At 47.6% G+C, this 15,384-nt stretch overlaps 1 protein-coding gene across 9 annotated transcripts in view; it reads right to left on the bottom strand.

Annotated features, from left to right (window-relative positions):
• Positions 1-7,381: 7,381 nt before the first annotated feature.
• PAK1 (p21 (RAC1) activated kinase 1) overlaps positions 7,382-15,384 on the bottom strand; it is a 104,441-nt gene continuing 96,438 nt past the window's right edge. For all 9 annotated transcript variants that reach the window (XM_075140312.1, XM_075140311.1, XM_075140313.1 and 6 more), the window contains 2 exons: positions 14,523-14,660; positions 7,382-12,644 (listed from right to left, as the gene is read on the bottom strand). In XM_075140312.1, coding sequence (XP_074996413.1) covers positions 12,558-12,644; positions 14,523-14,660 — 225 coding nt within the window. In that variant the 3' untranslated portion in view covers positions 7,382-12,557. The remainder of the gene's footprint in view (positions 12,645-14,522; positions 14,661-15,384) is intronic.

The following is a 15,384-nucleotide window of genomic DNA, read 5'->3' as shown; positions in this document are numbered from 1 at the left end:
TGGGCAAGACGTGTCATCGCTGACCCTCAGAATTAAACTTCCAAACCTCCTCTGTGAAAATGTTTCCCATGGCTGTAAGCCCTTGGCAGGAATCTGCTGCACCAGATTTATGAGCAACCCTCGATGCAAAAACTGCTTATTTCACTTATTTTTTGCACGGTTTTGGGCTTTAACATCTAAATCCTATTAGAGACATAACTTCCTTTGGAGGGGGAGAGGGGTCAGGCCAGCACAACAAAAGCAGTTTGTGTGGTTGTATTTTGTAACCTCCAATGTGCCCTGGACTTTCAGAGAGGCATCCGTAAAGTTTCTCGAGCTAGGAAGCTGCACAACCTCGTGGAGCTCCTCCTGCTCCTAAAAAGCTCTTTGCTGCATGAGGGGCTAAACAAACATCCCCTCCAGCCCCGGAGGGCTCTCTGAAACACCACTGGCGCAGTTTTTTCATCCCTGTCGTCTCTCACGTTGGGATTTTTCTTGTTGGATGAAAAGACAGATCAGAGGGTCCCTCAAAAGCAAAATCAGCAAACTGCCCTCGCAAACAGAGAGGGGAAGAACAGGGCAGAAATGATGGCCCAGCAGTTTTTGGGCAGCTCACACTACAAAGAGAAACTTTTAATTAGAAGATGAGCTACAGAGATGACAGCCTGGTTCACTCTGAAGCCTAATGGCGAGCAGAAGGCATATAAGAGTTCCACTTTAAAAGCAGTATTGCTAATCCTTACTTAGCGCTAGGTCCTAAAATAGAATCATCTCCCTTTGAAATTGGAATATGAAATAAATGAGGGAATGGCAAGGTATGAAGGCAGAAGCAGCTGTTTTTATCGTTGATCATCTTCCAGCTAACGCTCAGCTGGCTGGAGTAAAGAGGCATGGGATCGTGTGTGAGCCTCTAGAAATATTACTTGCTTTATGGTCTGATTCCTGGAAACCTGATAAATAGGGCAGGAAAGGGCGAGATTAAGAAGGTTGATGACACTGATGAGATGTAGGGAGCAACAACAGCAGCTTTTCCTTCCCTGTTCTCTGCCCTAAAATAACGCCATGTTTTTGCTTTCTTCTGGGTATAGAGATGCAAAGCCTTCAGCACTGCAGTTTGCTCTGCAAACACTGGCAAAGGACTCACCGGCCGGGCAGAGGCTGCTCTGGCTTCAGTACCTTCAGCTCAGAGTTCACCAGCTTATCTCAACCGCAAAACCCTCGCCCAGTCAGTGTCCTAGCCCTGCCGGCAGCTGGCAATGAAGGCAAGCGAGGATCTCCTGCCACCGGTGAGCCCGGCCTTGGAGTTTATGAGCCCATAAAGAAAACACCTGCGAGGAGCCGGTGCCATACAAACCCATCCCGGGGCTATCAGCGGGGCAGGTCAGCCTTGAACCCCAGCGAGTTTCGTCTCTGTTTTTGTCAGGAGAAGATAAAACCAGGGGGAAAATGGCAGAAACAAGGAGCGGGACAGTCTCCCTGCCCAGCTGCCGGCCACCACATGGAGTATTTTGTTGGGAAATATATACGTTCACGTCCTCCCACCCTAAGTCTTACTCAGCTTGGGACATTTGTTCTCTTGCAATGCCCTGCCCTGGCAGCATGAAGGGGCTGGTGTGTGTCCCCCTCCCCGGGCTGTGCTTGTATGTCGTTCCCCCACCACCGCACGGTTGCACAACGAGCTGCTGCAGAACCTTGAGAGCAGGTGACTCATGCAGGTAACGATGTCCCCGCGAGATTAATTACAGAAACGGCACCGTTTATGGTGTTGGCGTTTCCAGGAATGATAAGGGAGGTGGGGGGGAGAAGGAGGAGGTGACCCGAACTGATCCAAACTTCAGCCCTCACTCTCCCGGGGGACAGCAGCATGCTGGCACAGACCCCGTGGCCCTGGGCAAGCAGCATCTGCCTCTTGCAGCGAGCGGTATCCCACCGAAAAGCAGAAGCGTCAGTCGGTGGAGGCACAGAGGCTGGGCTGAGGGGAAGAAAGTGACCTTGGGCAGCTCCAAGCCCCATCATAAGAGAGCAGAGATGCCTCCAGACCTGCAATGTGCGGCATGTCCAAGTATAAAGGCGCCGACAGCCAGCTTCACACTGAGCCCCAGGGGATGAGACTGCAGAGGGACCTCTCTCCCTATCTCCCAGCATGAACCCTTTGACACACAGCTCTGAAACATCAAAAATCAGGAAAAGCATCAGCCCCGCCGAAGCGTTGGTGTGAGGAAACTCAGGGTAAAGCAGATGGGGAGCAGCAGCTTTTGCAAGATGCTAGAAAGCCTCCAGGGAAGCCAGGGCCTGACCCTGCTCCTGCATCCTGGGTTATCTCCTTCGTTGTCATTTCTCAGGCTGCTTGGATTGATCAGAGTTATTTTTAAGCCCACTTGCTCCCAAGAATTGCTGCTGTCCCTTCCCAAGTGTCAGCAGTGGCTGTGAATAATGGTGCAAAGCCCGTCAAGATGTGTCGAAGACCTGGCAGTTTGTTCTGGAGTGTGCAACCCACCAGGTGCAAAACTCACCCCAAGTGTCAGAATTTAAACTCAAAAAAATCATCTCAGGCAGGGCAAAATTGCCAGGTAATTCCTCCTGAGTCCTGGGGCTCAGAGAAGGGCTCTGAGCATCGTTTCTGAGTGAGCCGCATCCCTCGGGCAGGCAGCGAGGAGGGACCAGACAGATCCACCGTGCAGCCCAGCCGTGGGGAACCAGCCCCCCAGCACAAATACAAGCTGTGTTGTGTGGATGGAGGGCGGCGGGGGGAGCTTCACATCGCCCTTCAAAGCGGCCGGCAGCGACAAACTCTCTGCCTCTCGCAGCCGTTGCTGCAGCAACTCTGCCGCCCGCTCTCCCACGGCTGATAGAGCGTTGTGAAAAGAGGGGGAGAGACGGTCCTTGCTCTTCTTCCGTATTTTATGGCTGTTCTTTATGCAACGGCGTCGTTTTGTTCTTTCTTGACAGAAATCAGGGAGTTTTAATGCACCTGGGAGGATGCACCTTGAGTTACTGCAAAGGGCCAAGAGAGTCTCAGAGGGGAAAAGCAGATGCAAGGACCAGTGAGGAAGAAGAGGGTCCAACAAACCATTCCCTTGGCCAAATGTTTCTGCACCCAAGCAATGTAATGTGGCAAAGGGTGCGGGGGGACCGTGCTGGATATCAGGAGTGAAGCACATCGGGGTTTTGTTTTGTGAGCTCCTGGGCAGCCGGTCTGTGCTGCCTCCTCCTGCCTCACGCTCCTCTTTGGTGGGTGAATCTGGAGGACCATATTAGCCCCCTCCCTGATGGTCTCCCCCCAGGTGGTGGGAACACCCTACTGCTTCTCAGCAGGGATGTCACAGCGAGGTCCCCCATTTCCCAGGGTTATAAACTGCACAGGTCGTCCTACAGGGAACCATGCAGTGTGTGATGCTCCTGAGCCCCAATGACTTTGTGGGGGCTCAGATTTGATGCTCCATTTTGGGTTAGCAAAGGTGTTTCCCACCTCAGGCTCTTAAACCCGTGCTGTGCCCCATTCCTCCCAGCCCAGGCCATGACGCTTTGTCACCACGGAGACTCACAGGTGGCACTTCTTGTCGCCAGGATGAGCCCAGAGACCTCACAAGCCACTTCTCACTCTTCACACGGGTGAGTGGCCCAGGCAAGCAGAGCCTGGCTGGTCAGAAGGAGCCACCAGCGATGAGATGTCCCGTCCCCAGCACGCCAACACAGGAGGTGGCATTGCTTAAAGCCCTTGCACCCACCTGGGCGCACCCAGCCCACCCTCCCTGGTGCAAGAGGAAAGCAGAGATGAATGGTACCCAGTATGGGGACACGACCATCTCTCTCTGCTCTAGCATCTCCACTGACCTTGCGCTTGTCCTCCCTGGGCTGGGACCTGTCTGCCAGCTTCTTCATGGTGGCAAAGGAGATGGGACAACTTATAGCATCCCTGGGTTGGGATTCCCAAAGCCTCGGGTGCTCCAGGGCGCCTACAAAACACAAAGACCTTGGGTGAAGTGGGGTTAGAGCTTGACATGTTCGGCAAACACAAGGAATAGAAGAAAGTGGCAGATGCTTCCCACCTAGGAGACCATCATCCATGCAGCCATGAGCTTGGGGAATGAAAAGGAGTGGGACTGGAGGAGCAGTTTGCCCCCCAGGTCACTGTCCTCCTGCACCGGTCCAGCCCCCAGGAGCAGCCTTTGAGCATTTCAGCTCACCACCAGTGAGAAACTAGAGGGCTGTTACTTGCCCACTGCCCTTCACGGCATATCCAGGAGCTGGACACCGTTACAGCTGCACACATGGCCAGTGGGACCCTGCCCCTGACTGTAAGCAGAGCTGCTAGCCCCAAATTTAAGCAGTTTAGTGGGTTTTAGGGCACAAGATATGGGATGAGGGATGGGTCCTGGTTCACTTCACCCATGGCTGCGTTCGGAGGGGACGAGCCTCTGCTCAGCAGTGCCTCGCAGCCTCCCTCAAACCCACCAGCTGTCACGGCACAGCAGGGAGATGCCCCTTCTGCCTTAACCAGTACATCAGCACGGACCTGGCCCACCAGAAAGCCCCACCAGACCTGGGGGAAGCACAGGGATGTCTGCAAACGCCCACTCTGCTGATGCAGACAGCGGACTTGGCATCAGGGACCTGTGCCGTGATGGGAGCAGAGGGCCTGGCCTCGATGGCTCACACATAACCGTTGGCGTGGGAGGGATACGTTTGCCTTAGGAGGCTGCCACAACACATAAGTGTAAATAATAACTTAAAAATGAGACAGGAGCAAAGCTGGAGATGGGGTGATCACAGGGGAACGGACATACCGGGGCATCAAAGCCCATGTCACGACCATCTCCTTATCCCTGCTGGTGCGTGCTGGCTGTCATCAGCGTGCATCCTCCAAAAGAAACACAAAAAGCTTCTTTTTATGTTCATGGAAACTGAGCAACATAAAAGGAAACGAATCCCCAGTGCAGCTGCCAGGAGAGGGCATTACAGCTCCAGGAATGGGCAAGGGCCTGCCAGGAAAGCCCGGCAAGTTCCCTGCTTACCGTGTTCAAGCTACAGGTCCTCCTAAAAGATGAGCTTGGGAACCGACACTTGGAAGTTTTCTGGGTGCTGCTAAAAATGAGGGACTCAGTAAAAGCATCATGTGCATGGGGTGCTGCAGTTTTCCCCGCAGCGTGTGATAAGGAACATCTCTGTTGTACCTACCAGTGTATTGCTGCTCCTACCAGTAATTCCCCCATTTCACTCCCAAATAAACTAATATCCTGCAATTACAATCAGAATAACTGTTCCCACTAGGATTTAGCTGCCACTTCACTCTGTCTGTCTCAGACCTGAAGGTGTGTGTTTCCCAAAGCTTCTCCCCATCTTTCCTCCCCTCTTCTCCCTCCGTAGATCAGCTGGTCTAACACAAGGCGTGACCTCTCCCCGTAAACCTTACGCCAGAGTCACACAGGAGCTAAGAGGACAAGGCACTAAATTTAGGAATGAAGAAGTAAAACTTTAAAGATCTGGGGGAGGTGCCACAGAAATAGCAATAATTGCACCTGTAGCCTCAGGAGACCCCTCTGAGATCATCTCACAGGAGTTTCCCTCCTGTGCATATGGAAGAAAATGAGGCATTGGGAATAGAGAACCGGGGCCGGGATGTATTTTGCAGCCAGGACATCTTGACCAGGACCGCTGCAGAAGCTCATCTCCTTTGCCTTGTGTCTGCCTTCCCACACGCAGCTGAGTGGGTCCTTCCTTTTCTCTATTTAAAAGGTGCAACCATACGTGAGCAGTTGATGAGAACACGGCTGAACATCATATTCTGCTGTCTTGGACACACAACAGACAGGCAGCAAGGTTTGAAAGGGTGACCCATGCCTGGGCCAACTTCATTAGGGGTTCCTAAGCAGAGATGTGCTGAGACCTCAGTTTTGTAGACATGTTTGGATAAAGGCTGAAATCTTCAGATTTATCTGACTCTCCAAAACTGATTCAGCTATTAGAAAAAAACCAACCCACTAGTTATTTAGGTTTGGTTAGGAATTCACCTTTGAGGAAAGCTCACTAGGGATCTGAAGAGCCTTCAAATGAATTATACTTCACTGAAATCAACATCAAGCATTTCTTAAAGCCTTGAAATCATTCATTGTCCAACATCTCCCATCCACAGCAACTGCTGGGCAATTCAACCAAGTTCATCTCAAGGGAGGAGGCCTCCAAGACAGAGAGTCGCCCCTGAAATCATGGAAAATAGTAGCTAGTTGGAGATAGACTGTGCACCCTCCATGGGGCAGGAGGCAGAGCCACCGAACACCAACCCAGTGTTAGGAGCACTTTTGGGGGTACGTTACCAGGATTGTAAGTTTGTCTGGTACGCTGCTTTGTAAAACTTCAAAGGAGAAGGTGGTGGCGGCCCAGTTAGATTTCTTTTCTCTAATGGGACAAGGACATCCAACATGGGATGCTACCACATGACGGCAAAGAGAATCACCCACAATCCCAGCCAGTTGGACTGCAGTGTTCCTCTCACTCAACTGACGGGGCCCCTCATCTTCGCAAAAACCAGAGAAACAGGTCTCTGCTCTGGCTTTCCTGAAAAAGAGCTGTTGGAAAGCAGCCTTCAGCTAGAGCATCTGGGCAGAGGGGATTTTATGAAGTAACATCAATTGCCTTATCCTGGTTGGTTATGTTAAGTCCCCATGCAAGGTGTTCCCTTTTCTTCCAGCACCCTCTCTAAAATCTGGCTCAGTACCCAGCTGACTCGCGAGAGCTCGGCAGAGCTTCTCACTGCTCCTCACCCCCACGTTCTCTGGAGGCTGAGCTCAGAAAGTCCTCTCAGCACTGATTGAATTTCTCGGATTTCAGAGTAGAACATCCAGGTCAGATGTTTTACAAACAGGAGATGAACTGCAGAAGGGGGGTTGTGGCAGCACGTGTGTCCTCGCCAACCCATGATATTCCTGCTCCCCGCTGCGATGAGACACTTGTGCAAACAAGTATGGGGGATGATAAACTCCTGCTCTTGTCATCAGCCTCATCCCACTGACCCTGCAAGAAAAAGCTATGCTGGGGAAGGTGCTTGTATGTGCCTAAACCCTCCCCTGATTTTCCCCTCTGTACTAGGAGCCCTACCTGGGGGGAAAACAAGCATCCAGAAGCAAAGATTTCCCTCACCAGCCACCTCCTCCTCAAGCCATGGTCTCGATCCTGCTTCCAGACTGATGTTTTTCAGAGCATTAACTATGTCTGAACAAGTTAAAATAAGTCGTAAAAATCACGCTTGCTGCAACAGCTTTTAGTATAGTCACTCTGCTCAATCAAATAAGACCTGATCAATCTAAAATAGGTCAGAGAAACACAACCCTTCTTTTAAGCACCCCCCACTCAGTTCTACTGTCACTGCAAGGGTCATTGAAACAGCAAGTGAAGGAGAACCAAGTAATTCATTCTGGTTTTATTTAAGGTTTCAGTTTTATTTTTAAAATGGCTGAGCTGACCTCACACATTAAACAAACCCAGCACTACAGGAGAGTCACGCCAAGGCAGTATGAAGAGAAACAAATTATCTAGCTGATTTTAAAACGGCAACAGCCCCTGTATTTCCAGGTGGGACACAACACAAAGACATCTGCCAGCAGGTGAAAGCTGCAGTCAGAAACCTGTAGGTACAGAGTGACAAAGTCTTTACAAACACGAGACTAAAGTCTGGTGGCTGCTGACACGATCCCAAAGCAGGGCTGACCATGAAAAGATTCCGTACCAATGCTGCAAGGCAAGAAGGAATGAGCTGCTTGTCATCCACAAAAGCCTGTGTTAAATTTGCTTCTGCCGTTTCACATACCCGCAAAATCCGGCCTCTCCCTTCAGTTCTTTGGCACATCAAGGCTATCTCCTCCGTTCTAGCTCCCACTTTGCCTTTTCAGCTGAATTTTGTCATTTTTGCGAACCTCCTGGATTAGCTCCAGCTCTCTCAGCAGGGGCTGTGACTCAAAGCCATATTGCTGCTCCAGTCCCCATTTCCAGCACCTCTTCCATTCCCAGGCTCCTTTCTGCTCTCCTCCTTCAGAGACGTTCCTGCTTTGAGATGCAGCAGGCTGCTGTGGCACTCCCTGAATTTCCTCAGCAATGCGCAGTGGAGGTTTTAACCTTTGCTTCATCCTACCCCAGCACTCCTTGGACCAACTCCATCTTTTTCTGTAGCTCTTCCCACCACTTCTCTGCAGCGAGTTTCTGTCCCGCCCCCATCTGTATGGGTGTTTCATTACTGTTGGCTATTCCCTGTCAAAGTTCACAGCTGCTTCTCTTAAGATCCCACCTTCGACATTGTGAGCTGTCATTAGCAACAAACGGTGAGATCCTAGACCATTAATTATCCATATGCTTGATCCAGTTGGGCTTATGACCCCAAAACACATCTATAGACTCTCTATTACTGTTGAAATAAGAAGCCATTTAGAAGTCTTGTTATTTTATGGTGGGAAGATGAATGGAGAATCAGACTTCACTTTTAACAATTTTAACATTGAAGATGTCATCATCGACTGTACAAATGGATTACACAAGCTCTTAATTAGGAATGAGGTTCAAACAAATATTATTCTTGGACTTTGGCCTGCACCAATTTTACTATTGGCCAAGGATGGTAGGCTTTAAGGAAGCAAGTACCTACTTACAGGCCATTGCAGTCCGCTCTTGCACCGTACTTCGCTGCAAATGTGCCCTACTTACACCAACCTGCGGCATTTTGAGAGACAGATGGATTAGGATACTAACAGAGATCTCGGCTAAGAAGCGACAGCCTTTTTACACACCTCACATTTCTGACCAGACAACATTTTTGGCACTTTCTCAAAACTAGGCCCCTGAAAAGGGGCATCAAGCTGGAAACAAAACACTGCAGCAACCCCAGTTGCTTTGCAAAATAGTGGCTTTTGTGCCGATGTGGTGTTTACCCCCCAAGCCTCTTCTCAAGCCCTAACCAGATCGTTTAAGTCAAGTAAGTGTCTCCATGGAAACCTCCTTTCTCAAGAAGCCTCCTTGCTGGAGAGAACTGTGCACCCCTTTTGTTTAAAAGGGGAACGCAGTTTGGTAGGAGCATAATGCCTGTCTAGAGAAGAGCCTGTAATGACTCATCAGCCCGATTTATGTCTTTTAAAAACACACGCATTTGATTAAAGACATTTTAGGGATGGCTAAAGGTGTGCTATCGCTGCTGCAACTGAACTAGCAAGTTCTGCCGTCCCCTCCATCCCTGCCCTGGCTCTTCACTCTCAGCATCGCAACCTGCCTTCTTCAAGGCACGCGGGGTCTGCGTACCCTCTCATACACAAACTCTTGGCCCCGGTGAACTCCAAATCAATTGTTTGTTTAAAAAAACCCTAGAGCTAAAGTAATACAAATCCCGTTCATGAAATATAGGAAGCGTCTTGTCGAAGCTACTAGTTGCTTCTTAAGTAAGACAATCTTCTGCGTTTTGGAAAAGAAGAGATGAGTTTTAGCCTCTCCCTCCAGCAAGTCCTTTGTAAGCTGTAGCATGTTATATCATTTCTGGTATCGGATTTCTTGAGATCCCTCAAAAAGGAAGCCAATTTTCAGAAAGGATACTCAAACAATTGAATATTTCATGTTCTAATATAGAAGACAGACTTTAATATTAATAGACGAATAAATAATTAATTAAGGGCTGTGATTAAAAATGGTTTCAACTCAGGCAAATCAGTTCATAGAGTATGTTTAAAAAAAAAAAAAGCAAAGCCACCAAAGAAGTTCTCTAGTTGGAGTTGCTTTCAAATCACAGCAGAGCCAAGATGTTCTCAGGAACATAAGCCCCAGAGGTTAATTTTTAACTCAGAGAGTCGCTATTTAAGAGCTCTCTTTAGACAGGAAGGTGCCGTAAAGGGCTTTGTGAAAGCTAACACAGGTGCTGACGCTGGGCAATGCATAGATGAAGGGAGAGTGGAGGAAAGGATGTATTTTAGAACAACAACAACAAAAAAATCTCATTCTCCTATGTTTAAGGTAGTTACAAATTTTTTAAGATTTACTGAGAACATAAAAACATGACATGCCTGGTAACTTGAAACTAGGTCCAGGCACACCGTAGCAGTCGCACCCATCACAGGTGGGAAAAAAAAAACGTGGGACAAGATGACATACATCTATGGTCACAGTCTTGCAGCTTCCCAGTGGAGAACGAAAGGCTTTAGGCAAACCCCCTCTCAAGCAGCTAGCAGAAACCAGGCAGGACCGATTCAAAGTGTAAGTCAATGAGACAGAAGCACATCACTAGCATAAGAAGAGGGATAAATAGTCATTCGTATTGATTCGTTTCCATTATGCAATAGAGAATCCAGAAGAGCGACTTAAACACATACAAATAACCTTTTCTACCTTCTTTGGGGAAATCTAGCAGAAATCTTGTTGCAGAAAAATAAGCTCATGTGCATGCTCGCAGATAGGGCATATCTGCATTAAGGTTCTCATCTCAATGGGATGCAGAGGATGGAGTGGGGAAGGCAGTTAAAGAGAAGCCAGAGACATGAAACACATTTGTGGATTGGATTTAACCCTATGCTGTCAAAGAAAGTCAATTGCCAAATCTGTAAGACCAGAGCGATATAAGATTTTAGATAAAGTGAGATCTAGCCCCTAATTCCTGTCTTCCCACATATGCCATCTTGAGACTTCCAGAGGAAATATAAACAACCTCCTTATCAAAGGGAATTATTCAAGGGTAGCGGCCTTCCATTTCACAATCTCCACCTCAGCTCCAAGCAGAGGGGCTCATCAATAGACCATATCCCTCTCCAGGCTGGCAGCTTTACTCTTTTGCCCAAGGAATTCATCCATAGATACAAGCTTTGCGAGAGGAAACTCTTAATATCACAGGGAGATGAAAAATATATACACAAAGGGAGAGAGGCTGCAGATTTTGGCAATGGACTTCAGCCTTCAGCCTTTTGTCAAACAGTGACCACCTTGGAGCACGAAGGATGGGAGAAGGCACCACAGAAGCAAAAGACCTCACAAACTCTATCTCTACCTGGTAAAACTAGCGTAAGAGCTGTCATGTATTGTGGAGCAAATAGGAAAAATGTATTTGAATTAAAACCCAGGTGCAGGGAAGGAAGGGCTGAGCCAGCAGCAGGTCTCAACAAGAAGCAGGAATGAATTTCTGTGCAACGCAAGTGCTTTGGAGGGAGATGAGAGGTTACTCCAGAATCGGTTTAAACTCACCCCATAAATGACCAAAGCAGTACAGAGAAAGCAGCTCCCCCAGTTATAATATAGATCTTTTACAGATTTTCTCTATGTGTAAAGTTACTCCCTTGAGAGCCACTTGCTATCTCAAAGGACTAGAGAAGAAGGGGTAAGAGACGAGGTTATATCACTTTATCCAACACATTCAAGCACCCAGTGATGATACGAACAATAATCCCATCCGACAGACTTGTCTGGTGGCAGTGAATGCTCCAAACCTCCCTCAGCCCCAAGTTAAGAAACGCAGCAGTCATTTTATTAAAAAATCAGTATACAGTTGAACATAAGCCCAGTGTTTACAACCAATCCCTCTAGTAGTTCCAGGTTTCCTGTTGTTTTACAGACTATTAGCAACTAAAGGAATCAGTAGCATAAAGAAACCACTACCATTTCAAAAAATTAACGTCCCCACGTCTCCAAGAAAGCAGCATCCACGATCAGTTTGTTTTCCATTGGACTTGCTCTAAGAAACAAGAGTTTTCAACATAATTTTGCAGGCAATTCTTATCTTTATAATAGTAATTGCTCTGTTCGCTTTATCATACAGGGCAAGGGTCTCTAAGAAGCCTCGCAGCGCTGATAAAATAACCCTAAAAGAGTTCTCTGTCAATTTTTCCTGTGATTTACCTTCCAGAGCATCAGAAATGTTTGAGATTTGTTTAATTAGTTGAGTTGAAACTAAAGGGGGGAGGGGGGACCCCAATTCACAAAATCTGGCAAAAAGATCAACCATGAAGTAAGTTCTCCAACGGCTGCAGGAAGCAACACAGGGGCTTTCTCCACGCTCCCTCGAAGGATCCAGCAGTGCTGTAGGAGGGATGCATATTCACCCTCGTTCCCCTTTCATTTGTTACAGCTGTTCACATTTCTGCTGCCTGCTTCCTTCCCTCCTCAAGTCATCCAAAGCACAGAGCAGCCTCAGTGGTGTAATAGCAGCTTGCCAGAAGCAGGAAAAGTCCAGCCAGCAGAAGATTTAATTTATTACGATAAACACGGTCTAAGGCTCCATGTTATTTTTAAAAATAAACACAGTAAGAAATATGAAAACAAACTGGCTTCGCTACGTGTAGGTCAGGTTCAGACGTTCTCAGAAAGATCTTCTCAACCACAGAAAAAACACTTCCCCTCTCACCCCCATCATGAGGATGGAAAGACAGTTCACTATGTAGGATCAGCAATGTCCCTGTTGCGTGCCATTCCACATTCAGTGAACAATACCTCTGCCACCCTTCAGGGCAGATCAAAGTTTTAATAACACCCCTGTGAAGAAGAAGAAGGGGAGAGGGGCAGGTAATTCAATCTCTGAAATGAACATCTAAAAGTCTTGACACGACGACTGTGTTGACTCCACCGCTTTAATGGTTGTTCTTGGCTGCCTCTTTAGCTGCAATAATCAGAGGAGTGAGACTGGATAGAGGCTTTGCAATTTTCAGGAACTGGTGCTAGGAGAACAAAAAAGAAAAATTTTTCAGAACATGCCCCAGAAGTCTGGTGGCTACTCAAAATATTGGCCATATGAAGTCTAACAACCTACTCTAATCTCTGAACAGGTGAAACCAAAAGGTCTGTTACCACCACAAACTTTTGGGGCTTGCCTGAAGTGACGAACAGATTTGCACCGAATACACGCTAAAGGCTCCAACGTTTGTACATGTTCAAGACTAAGCAAAACTCAGCGAATTCCCCTGGGGAATTATAAAGTCTTGCAAAATCTACAATGAAATTCTGTGTGGAAGGAAGGTGTACTAAAAAATAACCTGTGCAGTTCAAACACAAGGCACAGGGCTTCCTGCAGGAATCACCTCTCATTTCTTGCTTCCCTGTTATCACAGGTCTGGTGAAAGCATTGCCTTGGCCTTCTACGAATATTAGAAATTTGCAAAGCAGCTGGAATTTAAGAGAGCAGCATAGAGCTTGCACACAGAACCATTCAGCCAGTCTCCTACACAAGATGCTCCGTTAAGTAAGACAATATTGATTATCAAAACAGCTCTCAGATGAGAGTAAAGGCATGTAGGGCAAGTTCACAAGGTGTTCTGAAAGCAAAAAGCAATTATATCCCAACAGGACTTCTGAGCATCAGAAGGGACCAATCACCCAAGGTAACATGCTTCAGAGATGGGGGGGAGAGGGGGGGTGGAATCAGAGACTAAAAGGTAGTTAAAAACAGGCAGAAATGTTACACTCAAAATGTTCTCCTGCTCCAAGGAACAGAATATTACTGCTGTCATATTTTGGGGCTGGAAAGTCCAGGAGCAAAAGTGATCTTTCAACTACTGCTGTTCGGCCAGTGATCAATGCTTCATTACAGTCTCAGAAGACAGCAACACATCCAAAACTGAATCCACTAGACAAACTAGTGGAAAGAAAGGAACTAAGGAAACTCTCTCACAGCTGAGGTCTGAGTGCCCCTGATCACGGATTTATTTTTCGAAGAGCTACATTTTCCACCTCCATGGCAAATTTGACAGAAGGACATGAACCACTCCTCTCATCCATGTCGGTAAAGCCTGGCAGCTCGGCCCTCCCCTTTCACCAGGAGTTCAGGCTAAGGCACCAGGTTTTCAGTGAAATAACTGATGATAGGGTGATGAGACACTGGAACAGGTTGCCCACAGTAGTTGTGGATGCCCCATCATCGGAAGTGTTCAAGGTTGGACGGGGCTTTGAGCAACCTGATCCAGTGAAAGGTGTCCCTGCCCATGGCAGGGGTTGGACTACAGGATCTTTAAAGGTCCCTTCCAACCCAAACCATTCTACGATTACGATATCTCACAAGCTTTGTTCCATCAACTCTGAAAGGAGTAGCATCTGGCAAAATGTGGTAACGCCGAACTCCTCCGGTTAATGCAAGCCATGCATATTCTAAAGAGATTTGTGATCACTCCACCAGAATGGAGACAACCAGAACATCCGGTAGCTAGAAGCCCTCCTGCTGTTCAAATCGGAACAAGCATGGCCAGACCATGACAACACATACAGATGTCAGGGCCAGCTGTGCGACGAAGCCACGGGAATTAAGGGGCTCAGCATTTGGCAGGCCTGGGGCACAGCTATTATTTGAGGTTGGTTACAGAACACGCTGCACAGCTGCTGCTAGTAGCAAGTACAGCATAAAAAGGAAGTAGTCTGTTAACACTTTATTATAGATTTAGGTTTTGGGGTTGTTTTTTTTTTTTTCTTCCCAGCAGGTTACCTTAGCTGTGCTTGTGCCTTCAGCTTATGTGGTATTTAAGACCCCAAAGAAGATCTCTCCATAAGCCCGGCCTCACTCGTGATTGCATGATTACATTGATTCAGCGCTGTTCCCCATCACCTACCTGTAGCAGCTCTTTCGCAGAACCTCTCTTTTCCACGTCCATTTCAAGACAGCGATTTAAGAAGTCTCGGAATAAGGGTGAAAGCTTTTCCGGATTCTGCAGTTCGGGAGTCCCGTTAGTAGCAATGAGATACAGGGCCTAAAGCAAAAACAAGCACCAAAGAAACAGGAAGTTATGAAGATTAGATTCCATCTCTGGATTACAGAGACACTCATTTCTCCTCTCCCTCCCTCCAGTTCAATGGGGAGAAAAAAAACCCACCTTATCAGGGCGACTAATCAATGCTTAAGTTTCTGCAAACAGAATAGCTGCCAGCCCTATTTTTATGTGGATGGGATCCAATCCTTTATTGTTTTACTCTCGTAATCTGGGTTTGGATCCTGCAGCCCTCTCAAGGGATTAGGAGGACAAAAACAACATTCCAGACCATGTTTACATAGGGAAGTTAACTGGCATGACTCTACCAGCGCTAGACTCCTGCAATAACTATATCCTCATGGGAAGGTACCCCTGAATAAATAGGAGATTTTGTTCTGTCGGTACTTTGCCTGAGTGCACAAGGCCTACAAAGTCAATACTATAAAGATGCAGTTGGCTCCTTACAAAAGAAGTCCAGCAGACCCTCAAGCAGCTTTTAACATCCTGCAGAAACAAGCAGTTTTGCTACTGCTTGGGGATGAAGCATTCACATACTGCCCTCTTTGAGAATCAAGGAACTCAGAATTCATCCATTTCAGGATTTCATGCAATAAACTTCCTGGATGGATTTTCAAAGGAACCAGAAATCTGTCAGAGACTTGTTAATTTACACGCCCTTTGAGCACATGACTCAGCACATCCCATGGGAACAGTCTGATAGCCT

This window comes from Calonectris borealis, chromosome 1 (assembly GCF_964195595.1).
Source record: "Calonectris borealis chromosome 1, bCalBor7.hap1.2, whole genome shotgun sequence".
NCBI classification, from domain to species: Eukaryota; Metazoa; Chordata; class Aves; order Procellariiformes; family Procellariidae; genus Calonectris; species Calonectris borealis.
This window is presented reverse-complemented; position numbering and strand designations above follow the sequence as displayed.